This window comes from Stegodyphus dumicola, chromosome 11 (assembly GCF_044657685.1).
Source record: "Stegodyphus dumicola isolate Sdum_Otavi_A_Nest chromosome 11, ASM4465768v1".
Taxonomy (NCBI): Eukaryota; Metazoa; Arthropoda; class Arachnida; order Araneae; family Eresidae; genus Stegodyphus; species Stegodyphus dumicola.
The window spans coordinates 144550344-144572030 of record NC_140778.1 but is presented as its reverse complement, the minus strand read 5'-3'; the positions used below and the strand labels follow the sequence as shown (position 1 = coordinate 144572030).

Sequence of the window (21687 nt, the reverse complement as noted above, 5' to 3'; positions counted from 1 at the left end):
TTTTTTAAACTTCCCCATTTCAACTTTTTTAATGTACAGTAGCAAGTCATCCCGTATTTCAATGGCTCTTTCAACTGCTGGGACATTTTGCAACCATCGGTAAAAGCAGAACTTCACAGGTAGCTTTTTTAAGCCAGATATACCCAGACCTCGGACTTTGTACTGTATAAATACATATATATATATATTCCGTATATTTTATATATATATATATATATATTCCGTATTATATATATATATAATATATATATTCCATATTATATATATATATATATATATATATATATATATATAATACAGAATGTATATTTTCAGTTCAACTTCTACCCAATAACTTTAGTAATAATTCATGAAAGTTAATTTTGCGTCTAGTTAATTCAGGTAAATTAGTTTCAATTAGTTGTTTTCAGCTTTAAAAATATTAAAAACTTTTTTAATTAGTTAGTTGTTTTCAACTAATAATTGTATTGCCATTAGCAAAAATAATGCATTGCTATTAACAGCATAGGATTAAACCAAATACTTAATTGTCTATTGAAGCTTCAAAACGTATTTCCGAACTTCACTTTTTCTCGGCTAGCGTTACCGAATTTGCCCTTGGCGACCTAAAATCGAAATGGAGCCAACTGATTTCCCGCGAAATCGATAACAGACCATCTGCAGAAATAAACTCATAATCCCGATATCCCATACATATAGTATGTGCAAAAGAGAATAAACTCCGTAGAAGGTGATAAAAAATTAATTTATGGCTTAATTGAAACAAACACAGAAAATTAAGCTAAGGAAAACCGTGTAAAAACAAATTGAAATGATAAAACGAAGCTTAATTTTCATGTGAATTTTCAGCGCCGACTCTCCCATTCTAGAAATTTTAATTTGTTTCAAAAACCACATTTAGCTTTATAAGGATTGTCATCCATTAATATCCAGTTATAAGGATAGTCAGCTTGATGAGGCCACAGTTTATTAAAAACGCACTTTCCAGGCATCTCTTTCCTATTGGCGTCGGAAGGGTTGTGGCCTTCCAGGTTGGGACTGCTCTAATTTTGGCAAATATTTTCAGAATCCCCCCCCTTTTTTTCTCGAGCACCTTCATCATCACTTTCACCTCTTAAAAAACTTCCGGCTTCAACGCTTTCGTCACAATCTGCCTAAATTTATGGATAACACCTGTTTTGAAAGATTGGGTGAATAGCCAATTAAACACCGATACTTTCGTTCGGGTAGCTGTTTTTTTTTTTTTTTTTTTTTTTTTTTCTTTAAATCGTTTGCAACGCAAATCCGCCAACAGATTGGTTAAGAGCCGTGTAATTTTAATTCCATATTCATGAGAAATCGCAATTCACAATGAGAATGGCAATCATTAGAAATGATAAGAAATGTCAAATGAGCAAAATTAAGGACCGTTTATTCATTTTGGCCAAAATTAAGGACTTTTAAGGACCAAAAATCATTTTTGAAAAAATTAAGGACTTTTAAGAACCGTACGAACCCTGTTTAACGTATCTGGAGACACATCTTCCCAACGCGCATGCGCAAATCATACAAAAAAAAAAAAAAAAAAAAAAAAAAAAAAAGTCAGTGACTTTGATGTCTGTATTATGGATCATTCCGGATAATGGACGCCCGGATTACAGACTTTGTACTGTATAAATACTATTGATTGATAGTTAAGCGAGGCTTAGAAGCCTACACCATGACTCATATGATCATTAAAAACCTTATCTTTCCTATTAAAAGAGTATTTTGAAAATTAAGCTGTTGATTTAGAAATCAAACAATAAAAATCAGCATTATATTTTCAAATTTTCACAGGATTAGTTTTGATGGTAGTCCTGTAAAAATTTGAAAATATAACGCTGACTTTTCTTGTTTGACTTTTAAATTAATACTTGTTTGGCATGTTATTGTATCTTAATTAAGCTGTTGGTTAGATACGTTGCAAGGCAGACAGGATCTTACTATCAAGCAAAAGACTAGAGCTAGAATATCCAAACTAGAGTAGTCTTAAAAAGGTCGTTTTCGTGAGCTGTTCAGCTGAACTTGTGATTAAATGGCAGAAAAAAGAAATGACTGTAACGACTAATTTTAGCAGCACCATCTAAAAATAACTAATTAAATGTGGTAGATGTCCTACTACATCATTACCAGATATTCCATTCAGAAACATAGGAATGAAAAGATTCAGAAGGGATCAAAATTTAATTTCTGATTTGATCCCATAGAAATCAGGTTAAATAAGGCCACTTCAAACCTTTCTTTTTATTCAAAAACGTTTTTTAATTTTCCAAACAGTGTAAATACTTAGTTGTGGCTCATGGAAGAGCTTGCTACAGTTCTTGAATTTTCCTGAATTCAAACATGTGGATCTAACTGTCATGAAATATGACCAATCCTGATATAGATGACTGCTCTTCAAACTTTATGTGCTTCAAATAGTGTTTAATGGGATATCATCATTGCAGTTCTGTAATACAAGTTATAGACAAGTTGGCTGCAGCATAGCTTTAGGTGATACCATTAACAATGATCTTGCATAGTCACAGATAGAAGGCAGCCTTCTGTACTGCATCTGGAACACAATATATTCATTTGAGATGCTGCCCTTAACCTGCAAGCAATACTTTGTGCAACTCCAAACTTCTTCACAACCCTGGTGATTGTAAAGTCTTTTGAAGCCTTTTCTCAATGTGCATAGTCCTTCACTATAGAGATGTCTTTGAAACATGAAAAGTTTTATGTTTGAAGATTTATTCTTTTAAATTCAGAATTTCTAACAAGTACAGTTTCTCAATAATGCTAATCTTTTTTTTTTTTTTTTTTTAAACCTTCTTAAGCCCTAAATACTTTTTAATGTTACTTGACCAGATGACTCCTAAATAAAAGAACCAGTTTTCATAATCACTGGGGTATGTGAAATACCATATTATTTCTTGTTTAGTTCATGAATCAGTCTTTAGGCTTAATAACCATTGCCCTTTTAAAAGATAATAAACAAATATACGAAGTTCCCTCCATAAACAAGGAATTTTTAATTTATAATTCTTTATGTGTGTGATGTTTTACAGAAATTTTTTATTGGATAATACTGATGGAAAAATATGAAAAAACATAAAAAGATAAAAATTTGAATATTAAAAAAAAAAGACTACTGAATTTTCTCACTTGCAGTGCAGTAAATGGTACTTACGTATTAACGCAACCAGGCCAAAATTTGCATAAATTGCCAAATTTAGCGACCCTACTTATGACAACCCTACGTGTTATACATAGTTTTGTAAAAAGAGCATGTGGAGATTCACAAAATTTTCCTTCATTTTCGTGCAAATTTTTGTAATTTATGAGAAAATAGCAGTGTACATGGATAAAGTCAAGAGTGCGCGCAATGCCATTTTTGTGCAATTCTGGGATGTTTTTTTAAGTAAAAATAAGTCGACGTGTACATGGTTATGGTGAATACAGTTTTCAATCAGTGCTAAAAGCAACAGCCAAAAGATTTCCGCCGAAAAAATAATTCTGCAACTTATTCAAATTCGAAACCGGAAGGGTTTAATTGCTATTTTATATTTAAAAAAATAAATAAATAAATAATATAAAAAACTGTATTAAAAATTATATGAAATTAATAAATGTACATTTTCTTTCTATTCATACTTTTTTACTCAAACTTACAAATCGTGCCAACCTGGTTGCGATAATACGTAAGTACCCAGTAAATTACAGAAGAAGCACAATTATGCAGAATTTCCAATTTATACATTAAGAACCCCCTTTAATTCAGACATTTAGAATTCTACTATAAACATTAATGATAATATAAGAAAGTTAGGAACTAACCTTAAATTATATGCTGGTGGTGACACTTGTCGTAATTTCTCAACATCATTGAAAACTACTTGAACTCCACCTCCAGCAGATGGTATCACATCAGCCTGCAGATAAATATTTACAAAAGCTTTCACTGAGCAAAATAAAGATCCATAATGCAAAAGTTATTTCAAAATAAATATTCTTTAAAACTTAACTGTCTAAAAACATAAAAAACTTCTGAATACAGAGCAACAAAACTGCATATGCAATTTGCAAATATTTTTAATGCTTAGGCTAATTAAGTTATTACTAAAATTAATTATAAATCCCTGACAAGAAATCATTCAAATAAAATTAATCTCCTCTATCCCCTGAATTTTACAGTTACTATTTTCTGTGATAAGTGTATTGTCATTTTTACCTTATTTGTAATGTACAGTGTTGAGTCATACCACAATTACTATTTGTTAACTATCTGGAATAAGGCTGTTGCAAGGAACATTATAGCCAATCATCATTGAACAGACAAAGTAAGTCAATGCAAATTTATGGGCATATTTTTTCACAGCCAGGCATACTTTTATAGATTTTGTACTGCTTTGCCAGCCGAAAGAGACTGGTCACGTGATTTACTGATCGCTCCGATTTGTTTCTCGGAGTGAAAATAGAGAAGATGGGTAGCTGCGGATGAGTTCTGTTGTGCAATATAAAGAGTCTCTTGCTTAAATGCCGACAAGAATAAATAAAAACAAACAACGTATAAAGGGGAGATGCATAAAATGGAAAATTACTGAACAAAAATCAGTTTAAAATTATCACGAAAATAACATACACACACACAGAATAAAAGACACATCTATAATAAACTTTTAGAATTTATTTTAACAATTGTAAGCTAAAATAATTGCTGTAAACATGTCTGAAAAATTAATTACACTAATTATTTACATTAAAAATTAATTATTTGCATTGAAGTCTTTAAAATAGTACAAAATTAAAGAATTTCTTACTTTGGGTTTCATTAAGCAATTATGCAAAAACAATAATAAAAATATTTCAGTTGGAAATTCAACCTTCATTCTCTGTCGAATCGTCCAAAAAACATTCTGAATCGTCATCATCATCCAAGGAAATAACTAAAGAGTCGCACATTTCTTCAAGTATACTATCTTTTTCCCAGTAAGCGTTTTCCAAGCTTTCTACATGTGCACAATAGTTCTTCCATTTTTCAATTGTAACATTTTCTATAGCGTGTTCAGTAAGCTTTAAGAGTTTTTCCATGTTTATATCTGCCGTTATGTTTTGTGCACGAATAAAATGTTTGATATCTGCCCAAACATACTCTATAGCATTTATGTCACAGTGATATGGTGTCAGTCTCAATGCTGTGAATCCATGTTCTTCTAACATGACATCAAATTTATATGTTCGGATTATTATTTTTCAGAGGCAAATGTTCTTTAACAATGTTCAACAGTTCGATCTTTCGCATATTTGGTGAGCACACAATATTGTTTGAAGTAAGCCAATCCATTATACTCTGCTTATTATGAGATGAATTTGGGGGCTTGTTCAGTTGCACTGAATGGTAGGGAGCATTGTCTATTACAACAATGGAATCCTTTGGTAAATTCGGAATCAATTTTTCTGTTGCCCATTTCTCAAATATATTCAAATTCATTTGCCCGTCTGTGGTAATCTCCTGTGCTACAATTAGCTTTATAAATTAAGTTTGTGTTTGGAATAAATCCCATTTCCCTACCTGCGCATAAAACAATGATTCGCCTCGATGCTGCTCCCGTCTCTACAGCTCCAAATACTTCCTCCGACTGCCAACATTTTCCAACATGTCAAATTACTATCGACCCAAGTTTCATTTACGAAAATAAGAGGCCTTTTCTCTTTTTTGAATCTGTGAATATTTCTCAAATATTTCGTTCGTGAAAGTACTATATCATTTCGTTCCATGATGACTTTTCTTTTATTTTTACAATTTGTCCCGACTTCCTTGGATAGACTATTAAATTGTAAACATTTTTGCTGTATTTCATTTAAACTTATTTCCTCAAATTATTCCAACTTAATTTACTGATCTCTCAAGGCAAGTTGAAAAGGATATCAAACATTGCAAATTTTGAAATTAAGTATCCGAGTCAAATGAACAGGAGTCAAACATCCTTTATTTTTATTTTTTCATGTACAGGAACTGAGAGACTAAATTAAAAATTTCCTTATTTGCTAAAAGTAAATTTTTACTTTCTTGTACGGAGTAAAAAGGAAGTATCGTAATCGCAAAAAGTTTCAGGCATCATATTTCAATGCAAATATCCATTTTCGTCGCTATCGAATACAATTCAACGATGTTTTTGCGTGACATCTGTACGCAAGGACAGGATAAAGGACTCTTTTCCCCCCAAAAAAATTGTAAAAGTAATTTAAAATGAAGTCTAAAGAAAATTTTTCGTGCCGTCTGTTCCTACGTATGTATGTATCTCTCATAACTCAAAAACGAGTAGCCTCAGAACATTGAAATTTTCTGCTATAACATATAGATGAGCACCTCATATTTTGGTTGCAATCGGCTGCACAAAAAGTATATAAATACATGTATATACATATCCACTCTGTTACTCGTCTCGGCGATCTATTTCTTTATTTTCATATGTTTGTATATTGTGCATTTTATGCTTTAAAAATGATTGAATTATGTTCTTATCTTCCGGTTAAGGTTTTTATACCTTTAGTAAATCTGTATGCACACCCGTGTGTGAAAGAATAGTCCCAATGTAGCTCATGCATGTCGTAAAAGGCGACTAAAATGGGTACCCAGCATCTGGGGTATAGTCGGGCACCCTGCCCGATTTTAGATTTATTTAGTATTTGAATAGATCATGTGGCAACGATCAGATAATTCTTGATGTAAATTTTGTGCATTTTGAGTTAAAAAATGAATGAAATGTAACGCTGTTAAGTAAACCTAGGGCCAGAAAAAAAAAATCATAAAAAAATCTTTTTTTGAATCCATTTTAGCAAAAACAGTCCTTTACTCTGTCTATATGTACATACACCCAACTCTTTTTTTTTTAATGGTAAATACATTTCTTAGAAAACAGCGCAAAAAACAAATCATATAAAAATACATTTGTCAAATGGTAAATTTGGAGATATGTGCCTCAAATTTAAAAAATCGTGAAGGATTAAAAAAACTTAATAGTTTCCAAAAAAACTGTGCAAAAAAGTAATAATGAAATCCATATTACATATATATAACACAAAAACAATTTTTATTACAAATATATATATATATATATAAATTAGCGTGCAGTGAAAAAGTACAGATTAGAAACAGATTTTTTTTTAAAGTTTTTTAACAAAATTGTTTGTCTCTTCAGAATATTCTGTTGTTGTTTAGGCATTTTATTAATAAGGATACTAGAACTTTTCTAAACCGAAAATTTAACACAATATTACCATTTTAGTAGTAAAAATATTATCATCAATACAAATTATACTGGAAATTTCACCATCGAATTTTAAAAAAAAAAAAAAAAAACTTTAACGTGAGCATCAACTTTTAGAACTTTACTGAAATTTTTTATCGCATCCTCCGAACTGAACATTTTAACACTATATAATGAAATGCTGAGTTCAAGTTGAAGTACAATGAGATAAAAGAAAAAAGTGATAATAAAATTTGGGTATTCTCTGTAACGACCGGGATACAAAGTAAACAAGTTATGAAATCCTTTGACAAAACAGACAAAGTCACCAAGAAATAGACCACACTGTCGAAATTAAAATAAAAAAGGGGGGAACAAAAAATTCATGTAAAAAAGTGTACTTGTTTTCTTGTTGGTGAACCCTATTATTTCAAAACCGTGTAAAAAAAACAGGAAAAAAAGCATTCAAATGAATTTGGGAATGATGAAAACGGATATTTCTGTTGAAATTATTTGCTCTTACAATAAATACTTCCTTTACTTCATACAAGGAAGTAAAAATATCTGATGTATATACCATATGATTTCCTTCTACTGAATATTAAATTATAAGCACTTTTTCCTGCATTTCATTTAAACTTATTGAATTGAATTAAATCTACTTTGTCGATAGTACATAAAACACAATAGAATAAATGCACTCTTTAAAATTCATATATATTTACTACAGCGACACTCTGGCGCTAGGTTCACTTAACAGCCTTACCTTTGTTTCATTTTATAACTCAGAATGCACAAAAAGTATATCATCTGATCGTTGCCACATGTTCTATTCAAATACTCTAATAAATTTAAAATGATGTATAAAAGAAATGAAACAAATATAAAAGAAACAGTTTTTCACAGACGCCGCCCAAGTCAGACTGGCGACAATATTTGCTGCTAATACTTATTTCCTTGAATTTTGTTAAAGATATATTTCTCGTTCAATTAATTCAGTTCTCACTTCACAGAAAAGTACATAAAAACACAAAACATTTTCATTAAAAATTGCAAGATATAGGAAACATGATACATCAAATACAGTAAAAACAATTTTAAAAAAATTATAATTAATTTGGGGGAAAATAGAATCCTATATTCTGTCCTTACGTACAGATATCACGGAAAAAATATCGTTGAATTGTATTTGATAGCAGTCAAAATGGATATTTTTGTTGTAGCAGGAATTTTTCGTGATTACAGTACTTTTTTTACTTCGTACAAGTAAGTAAAAGGGAATTAAATTGGTGATCAGTTAAAGCAAATAAATGTTAACTACTTGCCTATACAACAGCTAGTAGGTTCATATTTTATCAGTTGGAACACACCCTTGTGTTCAATTCAACTGATTTGCAGTATATCAATTAATGTGAAGTTTATGACACAGCAAATGCGAAATAAAAAATGAAGCTTAGCTTCATATTATATGTGGCAGTTTTTTAATAGACTATTAAAAAAAATTCCTGTTTATAATTTACGTTTTCAAAAATATATTACCTTATAGAGCTGTGTTTCTACTTCTCCCTGTGAATCCTGCTCTTGATGCTCAAGGACATATTTTGAGACATCAGACTTCATGACATCTTTTACTTCTAACTTACTAACTGATTTCTTTTTCCTCATAGTAGGTTGTAAAACAGTGTCTAAAACAAAACAAAACAAAACAATTACTCAAATCCCGATTATAGAGAACTTAAAAAAAAACAGGAAAAGTAATTTATGAGAGGAATACAAAATTACAAAATTATGACTTATTACAGATTTTTAACCATTTCTGTTTCAAAATAAAAATTTGCAAACTTATCATAAGAACAGCACTGTAAAATACATGCTTATACTTAATATAACTAGAACTCCATCATGACACAAATTCACATTTCAAAGAAAGACACATTTTAAAAATAAAATTTTTAAAAACTGTATCCAAATAGTTTTTATTAACTGCAATAAAACTGAAGTTATGTTGCCTCATTCGAGAACATTAGAGTGATTTTCTACTAACTGCAATACTAAACACGGATGCCTATCTCCACAGCAGAATAAAAAAATAAAAAAAAAATCTGATTAAAAAATTACTGCTTACATCAGCAATTTCCAATTTTTTTTATTCGTGGAGTCCTTTTTAGAATCAATATGTATGGCAGAGCATCTTGGGCCTATTATGTCTTACAAGTTAATAATATTTAGAAGTAGCATTAAGAGGGAGGGAAAAGACAAGTATTAAAGGAATGTAAAGTAAAAAGGTATCTAAACAATAGTGCAATATCTACAAAATGAAATTACTTTTGAAGCTTTGAAATATACAATAATAGCTCTACAAACTATTATCCATGGCTTTGTCACAATTTTGCCACATAAAAAATTATTTCACAATTCAAAGCATTAGTATTATTAAACCAGATTATTGATGACAGCAACAATAAAAAGGATTCATACTATAAATATGGCTACTTCAGTTTAACCCTTTAGGAGATGACGTGCCATTGTTCAAGACATTCCCTTGAAACGGATGGTATCAAAAGGAATTATCCCACAGGATAGCGGTTTTGTGTTGCTAAGCTTAACTTTAGAAAGAGAAAAAAAAATCTTAAGTTCTAACATTTTTTATTATTACCTAAGATATCATATACATTAAAATTAGCATTGAATAACCTTTTTCCATTATTTTACACATATATATAGGGTGACACAGAATAATGAGAATTTTTGAAATGGCTAGTGGCAGCCACGAGCAGGTGGCAGTACTGTGGGACAATGACCAAATGGTGGAAATGCCAAAACTGTGCCTAGGTCTGTTCATGATTAATCCAAATATTTTTTAAATATTTTTCAAATGCCTTTTTTTCCCTCAACTACCTTTTTTTGCCAACTTGCTCTTTTTATTTTTAATTAGAAACACATTGCAAAGTGCTAATAGGCATTATAAAAAATTTATCCATCCATGTAATGTAGATATTCCGAATTGTGTAAGCTTTCGACCTTTTTTTTTTTTCACTATTTCCTTTCATTCTGCCACTAGAATTAAATTCTTGTATTTTTACACTGCAGATACAGTCAAAAGTCGTTAATTCGGACACCCATAATCCGGAATGATCTATAATCCGGACCTCAAAGCTAAAATCTTTCTGCGCATGCGCCGCATTAACGCATGCGCATAGGCGTTTTACTCGTGCGCGCAAGACATTTACGACTGCGCATATGCGTCTGCGCAAGTGCAGAATACGTTTTCGCGTGCGCGTTTAACATATAACGGACGGTATCAGCTAAAATTATCTATTTCAGTTAATGTTGATGATTGCGTTGTTCCTTAATCTTCGAATTGGATAGGGCTTATTATTTTTTGCAGACTGTAAAAGCAATTTTCTAAAAGTAAGCTTGAACTTTCGATTATGTCAAATAGAATTTCCGATGCTGGAGCTCCCAAAGGATCTAGAAAACGAAAGTATGTTTCGATGTCCATCAAACAAAAAACGAATTGCTACAAAAAATGGATAAAGGCATATTCTTTGTTTATCTAACCGTTCCGAAATCTGTTTATCAATTTCACGCTGCTCTGAGCGGGGGGGGGGGGGACGTCACGGCGCGCAATGAACTGGAAGTTGATTTGTCAACACTATCGTTATCTTCAGGGCAGATGTTTTTATTTTATTTGGCTTATAATTCCTTACTAAATGTAGTATTTAATTTCGATGTACTCCGTCTTTGATATGATTTAAATCAAATTCCTCGTCATTATAAATATCACGAATACAAATCAAATAGTTTTCTGGTTGCAATTTTCTAATTTCGGCTATGCGTAAGGTATGCTTTACGCATCCGCGCGTTGAAAGAATAATTTAATAAAGTAAACAAATAAATATTAAGCTTCTTTTTTGGTAAATTTTGATACCCTTTAGATCATAATTGCTCATTATTTTATAAATTACGGTTTCATATTTTTAATTTTATAATTTCTGCATGCCATCTTACCAGATTTAAACTGATGATCTATAATCCGGAAAAATCGATAATCCGGAATCGCCGAAGTCCCGACGAGTCCGGATTAAAGACTTTTGACTGTACAGCATTACTACATACATAAGCTATTAGTGATAAAGTTACATACCTTATCACTGATCATTGAAAAAATAAATTATGACTGAGGGATGCTTGCAGTGTGTCATAATATAATATACTATTACGTAGATGTCTCATTTCATTCCTTATATTTTTCCCCCCTCCTTTTGCAGACATGTCACAAAAACAAAATGATTTTGTGAAAGGCCTACAGTATATACAACCCTTTGTACCAAATTATTTTACAATTACTATCATCAGGGTCACAAACTAAATGAAATTGTATTTAAATGTTATGAACACAGCTTAATCACTGGCTTCAGATTCACAGAATATTTGTAAGAAATGTATCTTACAAATAGATTCTGTAGCTGTTGATTAAATGTTGTAATTTAATCAACAGCTACAGAATTTCCACTCTGTAATTAAGAAATATTTTTCCAATTCTTTTTGGCTAAATGAATTTACAATATTTTTCTATTCAATAATAAAATATTTAGCAGTATGATGAATAAATTAAAGTGCATCATTTCTGTGATAAATACGAGTATTTATCATCATCACATAGTCAGAAAAGATCAATCTTACACAAAAACTATACTAAAAGATTTAGTTTTTCTTTTTTCTCACAATTTATGAGGAGCGCTTTAAACCTGCAAATTTTAACATCTGCAATTCAAACATTTTATTACTGTGTACAAAATGTTAAATATATTAAAACATAATCTCTTATTTGACATATCTTTGAGAAATAGTCAAATTTGTCAAAATAAAATAATTATAAATCAGATCAAACATCATGCAAAACATCAGCATCTTTCTCGAAATTTTCCGCAACAGACAAAAGTAGCACAACTGGCCATTCAACTATTTAAGTAGTGAGAAACGGAAAGGTACTGAGGGATCCAAAATATTTGCTTTCACATGTTTCATATTATAAACAATGGGATTATGTCACAAATGATGCAAAGCTAAATTTATCAAATTGCCTTTCAGAATGCAATTTCTATTTCTTTAGATTTGATTCAATTTTTTATTTCTTATTCTTTAGTTTCATCAATTCTTATTTATTTTACTTTCTTGGAATAACCACAGAGCACTGTAAAGTGCACAGATTGGGAAACCACTGGCTTAGATTATGAAAACAGGTTACTAAAAAATAGTTTAAAAACAAAGTACTGCTACACATTAAGAAATATATATATAATTCATACAAATCTTCTCATTTTATTTATTGCATTAAAGCTGAATTCTGATTGAAGATTTTTGCACTTTATATTAAAATATTTAATTGATATCAGAAATTGCTTAACTTTCCTGAAATTTTTTGTTATATCAGATTTTCTGCAATAGGCATGCTCCTACACAGAATATTAAAAAGAACAATTCTTGGGGTTATTAATCTCCAGTGATTCTAGTTCTACAGAAGTTCATCTACTAGAAGTTTGCTACTTCTATTAACTATAAAACAATCAATAATTATTTTTGTAGTGCTTGTAACATGAGAACTTTGTATTCTATATTATGCTTTTCATCAATATTTATTAAACTCGATACTTATTAAAATATATGTGACAGTTTCAGAAATAATATTTTCTTCTGGTAATTCTAGTAGTGTGTTGTTTTAAATAAGTGAGCTTAAAATGGTTTTACCCTTGGAAGAAAAAAAAAGAGCTGATGTAATTAGGAGTTAAGAAAGTGAAATTTCTTATCAAATGTTGTAAACAGGCACGAAAACAAAACTAATCACTGCAAATTGGTACTCAATTCGATATCTATAGATACCACAATTTAATTAATCTATACATACCAAAAGTAATTTAATACAGACTTGTATTTATTATTTTTAGTCCAAAGGGGCAATTTGCCCAGAAAGACTATTAATTTCATTTTGGCATTTTGCATCGATTCACGATAAGTGTTGTTTCACTTTTCAAATTGTTGCCACCAAATATTATTGCTCTGTTTTACACTTAAAGAAGTTAAATAATGAAGAATCTGCATGAATGTATGCATTTTCTTGTATAGTAATAAAATAACAGTACCCAGAGCCATAAAAATTTGAATAACAATCTTCTATAGAATATGGGCATGTGAAAGCCCTAATTTGAATTTGAAATTTGTTTTATTATCGATTTCATATTTTGTAACACTTCAACGAATTTTTGATTAACAAACTAAACGATTTCAAAGCGAGCAATGGCAACACTGTATTTTTTGGGGGGGGGACATTTTTATCTCCAGTGCACAAGACTCTGTATCGGAAATTCTAAAGATATGCTCATTTTAAATTATTTTGCAATATTGCTGTTGAACTGCATTTTATGGTTTGAGTACGAAAAACATGATATTTAATAAATAAAGGTAACACACAAAATGTTAAAAAAAGCCCCTTTGAACGTAATTTAAAATCTGAAACCATTCAGATTTCATTTTATTCAAAACAATTTAGTTAAAATGAAATATGTAAACATAACAGAAAATTCATTTTTAACACACACACTGTTTAGCAAATGCTATTCATGGTGTACCAAATGCATTACCATAATCATGCCTGAACCTGAAGTTTTCTAAATATATGACTATAGATGACGGTGAGGTGTAACCCTGTGTGTTTTTTGTTTCAGAAGGGGGGGGGGGCGATTCCCATTGTCCTATTTTCTGGTTTAAACATCCTTTTCCATCAAAAGTAGATTGAAATTAGTGAGCATATTAAAATATGAAATTAGTGAGCATATTAAAATATTTAACAAAGCTAAACTGTTACATTTTAAAAATAATATTTTCAAAAGCTGAGAAAATTTAAACCATGTGCATACACACAAATCAGTAACCCTGTTTCTTTCCAAAGCAAAAAGATGCATATGAAATACTCAACAAAATGTTGTCATATCTGGAAAGAAAATTTTCACTAGCTCAAGAAATATAAACAACATACATGTACAAATCAGTAACTGTGTTTCTTGCTCAGGCAGAAACACATCAGTTTGTCCCTCTTGCCAAGGCTGTTATGAAAGGGAAACACTTAAAATTTTGCTATTAATTGGACTTGTCTGCTTGAAGACATTTAAACTGAAAATATAACATTATCTGTCCCCTAAAACACAAATTTAATTTTAATGCTCACTTGAAAATTTTGCTTTCTAAATTACTTTTATTATCAGATTTAATCCATGTTGACAAAATAATTTGTTCATAAATTACACATTTTATTTTCTTTAAACAAATCCAAAAGATATTAATGTATTTTAAAAAGAACTTCTTTTAGTTAAAAACAAGACAGTTTAAGGCTAATAATAAAAATCTTCAAAGAGTCAAAAACCTGTAACAACATGCTTATGATAAAGCTTTTTAAAAGCAAATATCTCTTGCTTGTTTGTCTGGATGTACAGTGTTATAAGACTTTTTTGGAGGAAGTCTTGAGCAAAACTGTGGTCCAACAGGTCCAGCAGTGGCTATACCACTGTATGTGGTTCCAGTATGACAGGGCCACAGTCCATTTTGGCTGCGACATTTGGGAGCATCTAAAGATCTGGACACCAGTGGATCAGGCACAATGGCTCCTTTCATTTGCCAGCATAGTCGCCAGATTTATCCATACATTTTCCCCCCAACTAGGGCCACAAGAAATGTTTAGCGCAAGATATATCTAGCACCAACAAGAAGGATCTCAACACGAGCATTTGGATATTTGCCATGGTGCTGAAAGATGCCTTAAATATTTCCAAACATTTGTGATTCCAGACACAATTAATGTCAGGCATGTATTTCAGCTTGTGGATAAAATACCGAGCACCTTCAGAGATATACCTTAACCCGCAAAGACGCGCGCTACTTTCAGCTACGCGAAGATGCACGTCAGGCTCCATAGGCTAGAAGCATTTTTCTTAACAAAACAAAACAAAAAATTGCTTGTGTAATTGAAGAAAAACATTATAATAAAAAAACAGAGTGTATAAAATGTAGAAATATACTTTTAATTTAATAAGTCTACTAAAATTGTATTTTAAAACAATTTTAAGACTGAAATTATTTATCATTAACAACAAAAATTAAACTGATTTCTTCTTGGGTGCAAATGAAATTTAGTACTAATTTATGTAATATTAAATTTTTACAGCAATAATTTCAAAATAAAACTTATATTTCACATTTTTTTGCAAATAATTGTGCTGTGTTTACCACAAACATTTTTCTTGCACATAGCGCAGAAAATTTGTGATTTTTGGTCCGTTACGCTAAGACTGTAAACGTTTTTGCAATTTTCAATGAACTTTTCAAAGCCATATCTTATCGGAGCCAGTTTATTTATTTCCCTTCTAGAAAAGCGATCTCTTATGTAATCAAATCTCAAACATCTCATTAGAAATTTAAAAAAAACTTTTATTAGGCATTGTTCGATGAAAAATGTCATGCACTGGTCGGTCAGTCACCCAAAGGTTGAGAACATTTATGTTAGAAGCCTTGTGGAGTTCTTCAAAATAAAGAGGACCGATAAATGCTCTAATTTCTGTAATATTTGTGGATCAAGCATCTCTCTATCTTTCAAATTTGATGGCGATGAATACGATATAAATGTTTGCACAATCTACTAGAATTTTTACTGTTATTTTATCGATAAGCAGTTGCCAAGAATTCATAGGGGAGGACACAAATTTTGCTTCACAAACATTTCTGAGCAATTTTCTCACAATGCTGTGAGCAAGAGTTCTCACAGCAAGTCTTGGTTCTTTTTTATTCCGTTCTGTCACATTATATTTGTCAAGATAACAATTCGCTGACGGACACAAAATTACTTAATTCATTACTAGATTTATCGCTTGAGTCTAGCCTCTTCAGAATTCGATTGGTGATAATTAAACTGTTCTTCAAAAACTATTTCTTCGTTCTCTTCATTAATTGTATCTTCATCAGTCGACACTTCGGCTAATAGCTTCTGTAGTCCTTTCATTTAATCCACATAGCTCAAATATCAAGACATTTTTGCAACTGCCTGATCTCTTTCACAATTTTAAATGACAATGCGAGCGCGCGCCTCGGGCCTGGGAAGCCCAGTTACTCAGTTTCTGAGGAAAGATGAAGGGTTAAATTCCGGAAATGCTTGTGAATGACAAGCACATGATCTTAAACACAGCTACTGAGAAGGTCGAAAAATTTCACCAAAGGGAGAAATTTTTGTATTACGTTTTTGTAAAGAGCGGACCTCGCTGCCCCGACGCGCGTTCTCGTGGGTTAACAATTGTTACATTAAATTAATAAAATAACTTCACTTAAACTTTTCTCATTTTTTGTTTTCTCTGCACACTTGTGCATGACAGCTGTTTCTGACTCTGCATTGTTATATTTGCTCCCGTATGAACTTTGAGTAACTGATCCCTCTCAGTAGTTTGCACATCTAGTACTGTATATGTGTGCATACATATATTACATAAACTACAGTGGTACATAGTATGTATATAGATATATACATAGTAAGTTTTGTTAATTCAAAATCCCAATTCAGAAGAAATGATTTCTAGAATATTTTTGATAATTTAAATAGTCTCACTTTATCCTATCAGCTTGAATTACATATGTATTATTGTGAATAAATTAAATAAATTTTTATAAGGTACCTGATAAAATTTTTTATACAGAATTTCTGATCTTAAAAGTTTTTTTTTTAACAGAATCAGTTTAATATGTGCCCTATACAAGGTACAAATACATTTCATGTGTAAACAATGTCACAAGTAAAGATATTTTAATATACAAAATGTAAGCGTACTTTCAATAAAAAACAATTTTTAACTTAGTCTAAATATATTAAGACACTTTTAGGTTATATAATATTAAAGGAACATAAAGGATCAAACCATACTTAGTTCAAGATTTCCTACAGGTTTGTGTTCTATCCATACATCACCAGAACTGGACTGAGACCTTCTGTGCCGGGGATTTGCAATAGCTATACTCTAAAAATAAAGAATGTATCACGAAAAAGCTGCTTAAAGGTCAGAAACAATATTATGGATGATGAAATATTTTGCTATAATTTGTGAATGAAAATCAAAGCATAAGGTAATAAAATATATCCAAATATCAAAACAGTCTAAAAGAATGAGACTAGACAGATGAAAATTTAGGCCATTAACCTAATTCTATGGTCAGTGAAAACTTCAACTGATGCCTGAAATATTTTAGCATTAGCAATATCTGCAGCTTAGTTTTCAGTTTTTCACATTTCTTTGATAGTATCATAGGCATCATGCATCTAGACTCACGGTTGTTGCCATTCCAGGAGACACAAGAACTTTGTCATCCACGTATCTTGGCAAACTCCCTATTCTTAGATGTGTTGCCATTTAGAAAGCCATAAGATTTTAAAGATTTTTCAAATTAAATACATGACTTAATTATTCGAGTGATTTTAAAGTAATACAAATATTTCTTAATTATTTATACCTTTGTACATTTATCAATACATCTTCAAGGCAATTTTTGACAAATTTATTTCACATGGCTTATTATACATTTAATTCACAATTTTATTAACCTTTGCTCCAGTATTATAAATAATTAAAAATGTTAAAGTATGTTATGTCACAGAATAATTATGTAACACTTAAACAAAACAAAAAAAAATTAAGCACATTTTTTTAGAAAAGCTACTTATTGTTAATTGAAATAAATATTTAATAAAGCTGCATTGTACTAAAATATGTGTTACAGAATAAAAAAAGCCACAGAAACTGTACTTGCTTGATGTTTGTTTCAAATACACTGGCTTAAGCATACAACGAACATTCAAGACTTAAGCATACAACACAAATTAACAATTTTTAAAAGCATAGTTGAATTTGAGTGGCTGAAAATTGTTGCAGATGCAGATGACAGTATGCAAATATTATATGTTACAGCCAATTATAATTGACTACCTAAACATATATTAATTAGCTAGTTGTTGAAGATGCCAGCATACTGAAGAATTTGAGAAAGTTAACTTAAATGCTGATACAAAGTGTTTATCACTTCCATAAAGTAATTTCTTATATTTGTTTTCTATAGCTGAAAGCAAATGAATGGTAGATAATGAGCATAGGTATGCTGTCAGACACACTGAACTATGACTGTCAAGCAAAGATGTCACTCTTTTCTTGACATTGATTATTTGGTTATTTTGCAAATATAGAAACAATTTCAAATAAGTTGTCCGCAGACTTGTTCTTGATCAATCGAGGGTTGTAAGGGTTAACTTATTGCACTGTCACATGTGCGTTACTGTTTGCTTTTTGTACATGCACAGTATATTTATGAGAAACTATTGCTTGCAAAGTAAGCGTTATCCGAGGAAATTAGAAAAGCATTTAAACTTACTCTCTGAGATGTGCTTGGTGGTTTATTTTCTTTCCCAGAAGTATAATCAGTATCTGCTTGAAAAGTGGAAGCATTCTGTTTGCCAACTCCAAGATCTAAATATTAAGAAGTACTGAATAACTGTTTAAAATTGACGACTTGACTTATGTAGTAAGTAAACTTACTTACTCTAAGTATAAATACTACCTTCAAAATTAAAAATGTACATAAATTCATAAACTTTTTTTTAATGCCTTGCACTGCAGTTACATTCTAGTTTAGCTGTTACTTGATAGCTAGTGGAAACAGGCATTTTATTGATTATTAGATTTCACAATGTAGTGAAGAAAAAAAAAAAAAAAATTCACAACATAAAATCTTTGAACTATCAATACAAATTTTACTTTTATATAAAATAACACAGTCCATACACTATGAAAACAAAGTCAAGAAATTTTCAAAGATTTATTTTCAAACACTTGAGTTTTTTCTTTAATATAAATCAAGTTTTACACATTCATTTTAAATGTAATAAAAGTTAAGTCTTCCACAATACAGAATGATCAGACAATATACAAATAATCTCTTTGGTTTCATGTCTTGCTTATGAATTTTCATTAACATCTTGAGGGGACCAGTGTGCGGAGAACGAAGTGCAGTCACGGAACAGACCCCTCCCCTCCCCTCCCCGAAATGGCACGTCACCACTGGTCCATGCATTTTCAGCGGTTAAGCTCAATTTTACAAAGACCAGCATTTTAATATAATGACCTCAACTTTTGAAGTTACGTACTTAATATACTAATTCTTAATATGTATTAACATAAAGAATATCGCATAAACAGATATAAATAAAACATGTGAAATACTAAAATTATAACTATAAAGATAAAAACAAAATTATAAATATGAAATGTAAACGAAAATTAAGCAACAATTATCTATAGGTAATTAAATTCAAATTTAAAAATTCTGCTGTGTTTGGAATAATTCAAAATGAGGATCGACCCACAAGACAATGATGGCTTTTTTCACCAAACATATGTCGAGCAAGAAAGATGCATCATGCATCGGGAAAGCTGATGTCTTTTGCCATCTGTAATAATGCTGTAAAGTTGCTTTATAATTAACCAAGAAAACCCTATGCTAAGTTTTAAAATATATATAAAAAATGATAACTGGTCTGAATTTTTTCATAATGACCCATATTACAGCCACTATAGTCAAGCAGATGAGTTTTCCCACATTTTCCCTAAAAAAAAAAAAAAGAGAGAGAGAGAGAATGATTCCACTTCTCCACATTCTAATAATGAAAAACAAAATTTCTAACAAAATAAATAAAAACGCTGCTGGTATCCCTTTAACTTAAGCCCACCAGCGGCCGAGCGATAAAGTCGCTGAACACTAGTAGTTCGGTCCGAGGTTCGAATCCCGCGAACGGGCTGGCTGCATGGGTGTTTCCGTGGTTTTCCCCATGTGTAACGTGTATACGAGCCAGTTTCCCTTAGAAAGTCCTCCACAAAGGCATCCCTACCCTTAGGCAGATAGCCCCAGTGTGCTTTGCCATAATTAAATACACCACACCACACCCTTTAACTTAAAAAGTTGTGATTCTCAGTTTGTTTACACCAATAAATCTATCAAAACCAGAAGCACAGAACAGAAACTGATGCTCACACATGAAGGTCAAAAGCCACATGGCTTAACCAACGTGAAAACCATTACCATTTAGCACCATCTACTGGCATTTAAAAATTCAAATAAATCGTTCCACTGTCAAAATAAGCATATGGAAGCTGGGCTGAAGAGAAAGATTGGAGCTCTTCGCATATAAGTGGTGTTAGTCTGGTAAGAGTGGAATCATTGTGTCGCGCCTACAGGACATGGGTCTTGAACAGGTTAAGCAGTAAAAGCAAATAAAGATCTTTTAAGATCATCTTAACATTTTAAAATGATTGACTGAATTAGTCAAATTTTATGATGATTTTAACATTTAAAAAACATGTTTAAGATATAATTAAAAATAATGAACAAAGAGATTATTTGCTTGAAAAGTGAATCAACTTTAAGTAATCAATCAAAAGAATTAGAATGTATCCCTTATCTTTCATCGTTATCCTTCAAATATGTTATTTATGCAGGAAATCACAAAAATTAAAATGATATCTGAAAAAATATTTGTTGAAAGATGATTGAACAGATTTTGCTGAAATTTATAATTCCATACAGAAAACAAAAAATTATCTTACATTTTACTTGTATGTAAATTCAAAAGGCCAATTAGCTTTCATCTCCCCTTTAAATAATTATTTGATTGCAGCTTTTAACACTGAAGAGAATTATTATATATGATGAATATATTTAATGGAAATAGAAAAATTTGGGTTTTAGCAACATTTAATCTAATTTTCAAATTTTCCTTTAAAAACCATATTTATTTTAATACTATAGCACAATAATACTTATTAACAATTCTCACCAAATGCTGATTTTGCTTTAGAAAATTTTGTTTCTGGAACTGAAGGTTCTTCAAGAGAAGATTTATGCCTCTTAGATGACCTTGTCTCAGGCTTAGTTGATTCATATGTTGAAGATGAAGTGACACTAGATTGTGCTGGAGCAGCAGCAGCACCACCAAATATATCTCCATAATATTCCCAATCATCAGCATTAAGAATTTCTCGTAACTGACGAAATTTTTCATCGGTGATACACATTTTTCTTTCTAATTCCGCTTGTTTAGCAGCTAATCTCTTCTCCTTTAAATATAAAATTTTAAACATTAAAATGACTGAAGACTTTCTTCTAATGGTCTGTCCATATTATTAACACACTAATTTTATCCTTTATCATTTTATTTACAATGAGAAAAATACTACATTAAGTAAATAACATAACTAAAAGAACTAAAAGAAAAATAATGAATTTTGAGAAATATCTTTTAAACATGCTTATAACTAATTACGGCAAAAAATAATAGCATTAAGGCTATGATCCAATT

At 30.8% G+C, this 21687-nt stretch overlaps 1 protein-coding gene across 1 annotated transcript in view; it reads right to left on the bottom strand.

Annotated features, from left to right (window-relative positions):
- LOC118200562 (kinesin-like protein KIF23) overlaps positions 1-21687 on the bottom strand; it is a 93867-nt gene that overhangs the window by 27864 nt on the left and 44316 nt on the right. The window contains exons 17-21 of the mRNA XM_085827288.1: positions 21166-21445; positions 18708-18802; positions 17212-17305; positions 8793-8938; positions 3841-3935 (exon numbers count right to left, since the gene is read on the bottom strand). Coding sequence (XP_085683414.1) covers positions 3841-3935; positions 8793-8938; positions 17212-17305; positions 18708-18802; positions 21166-21445 — 710 coding nt within the window. The remainder of the gene's footprint in view (positions 1-3840; positions 3936-8792; positions 8939-17211; positions 17306-18707; positions 18803-21165; positions 21446-21687) is intronic.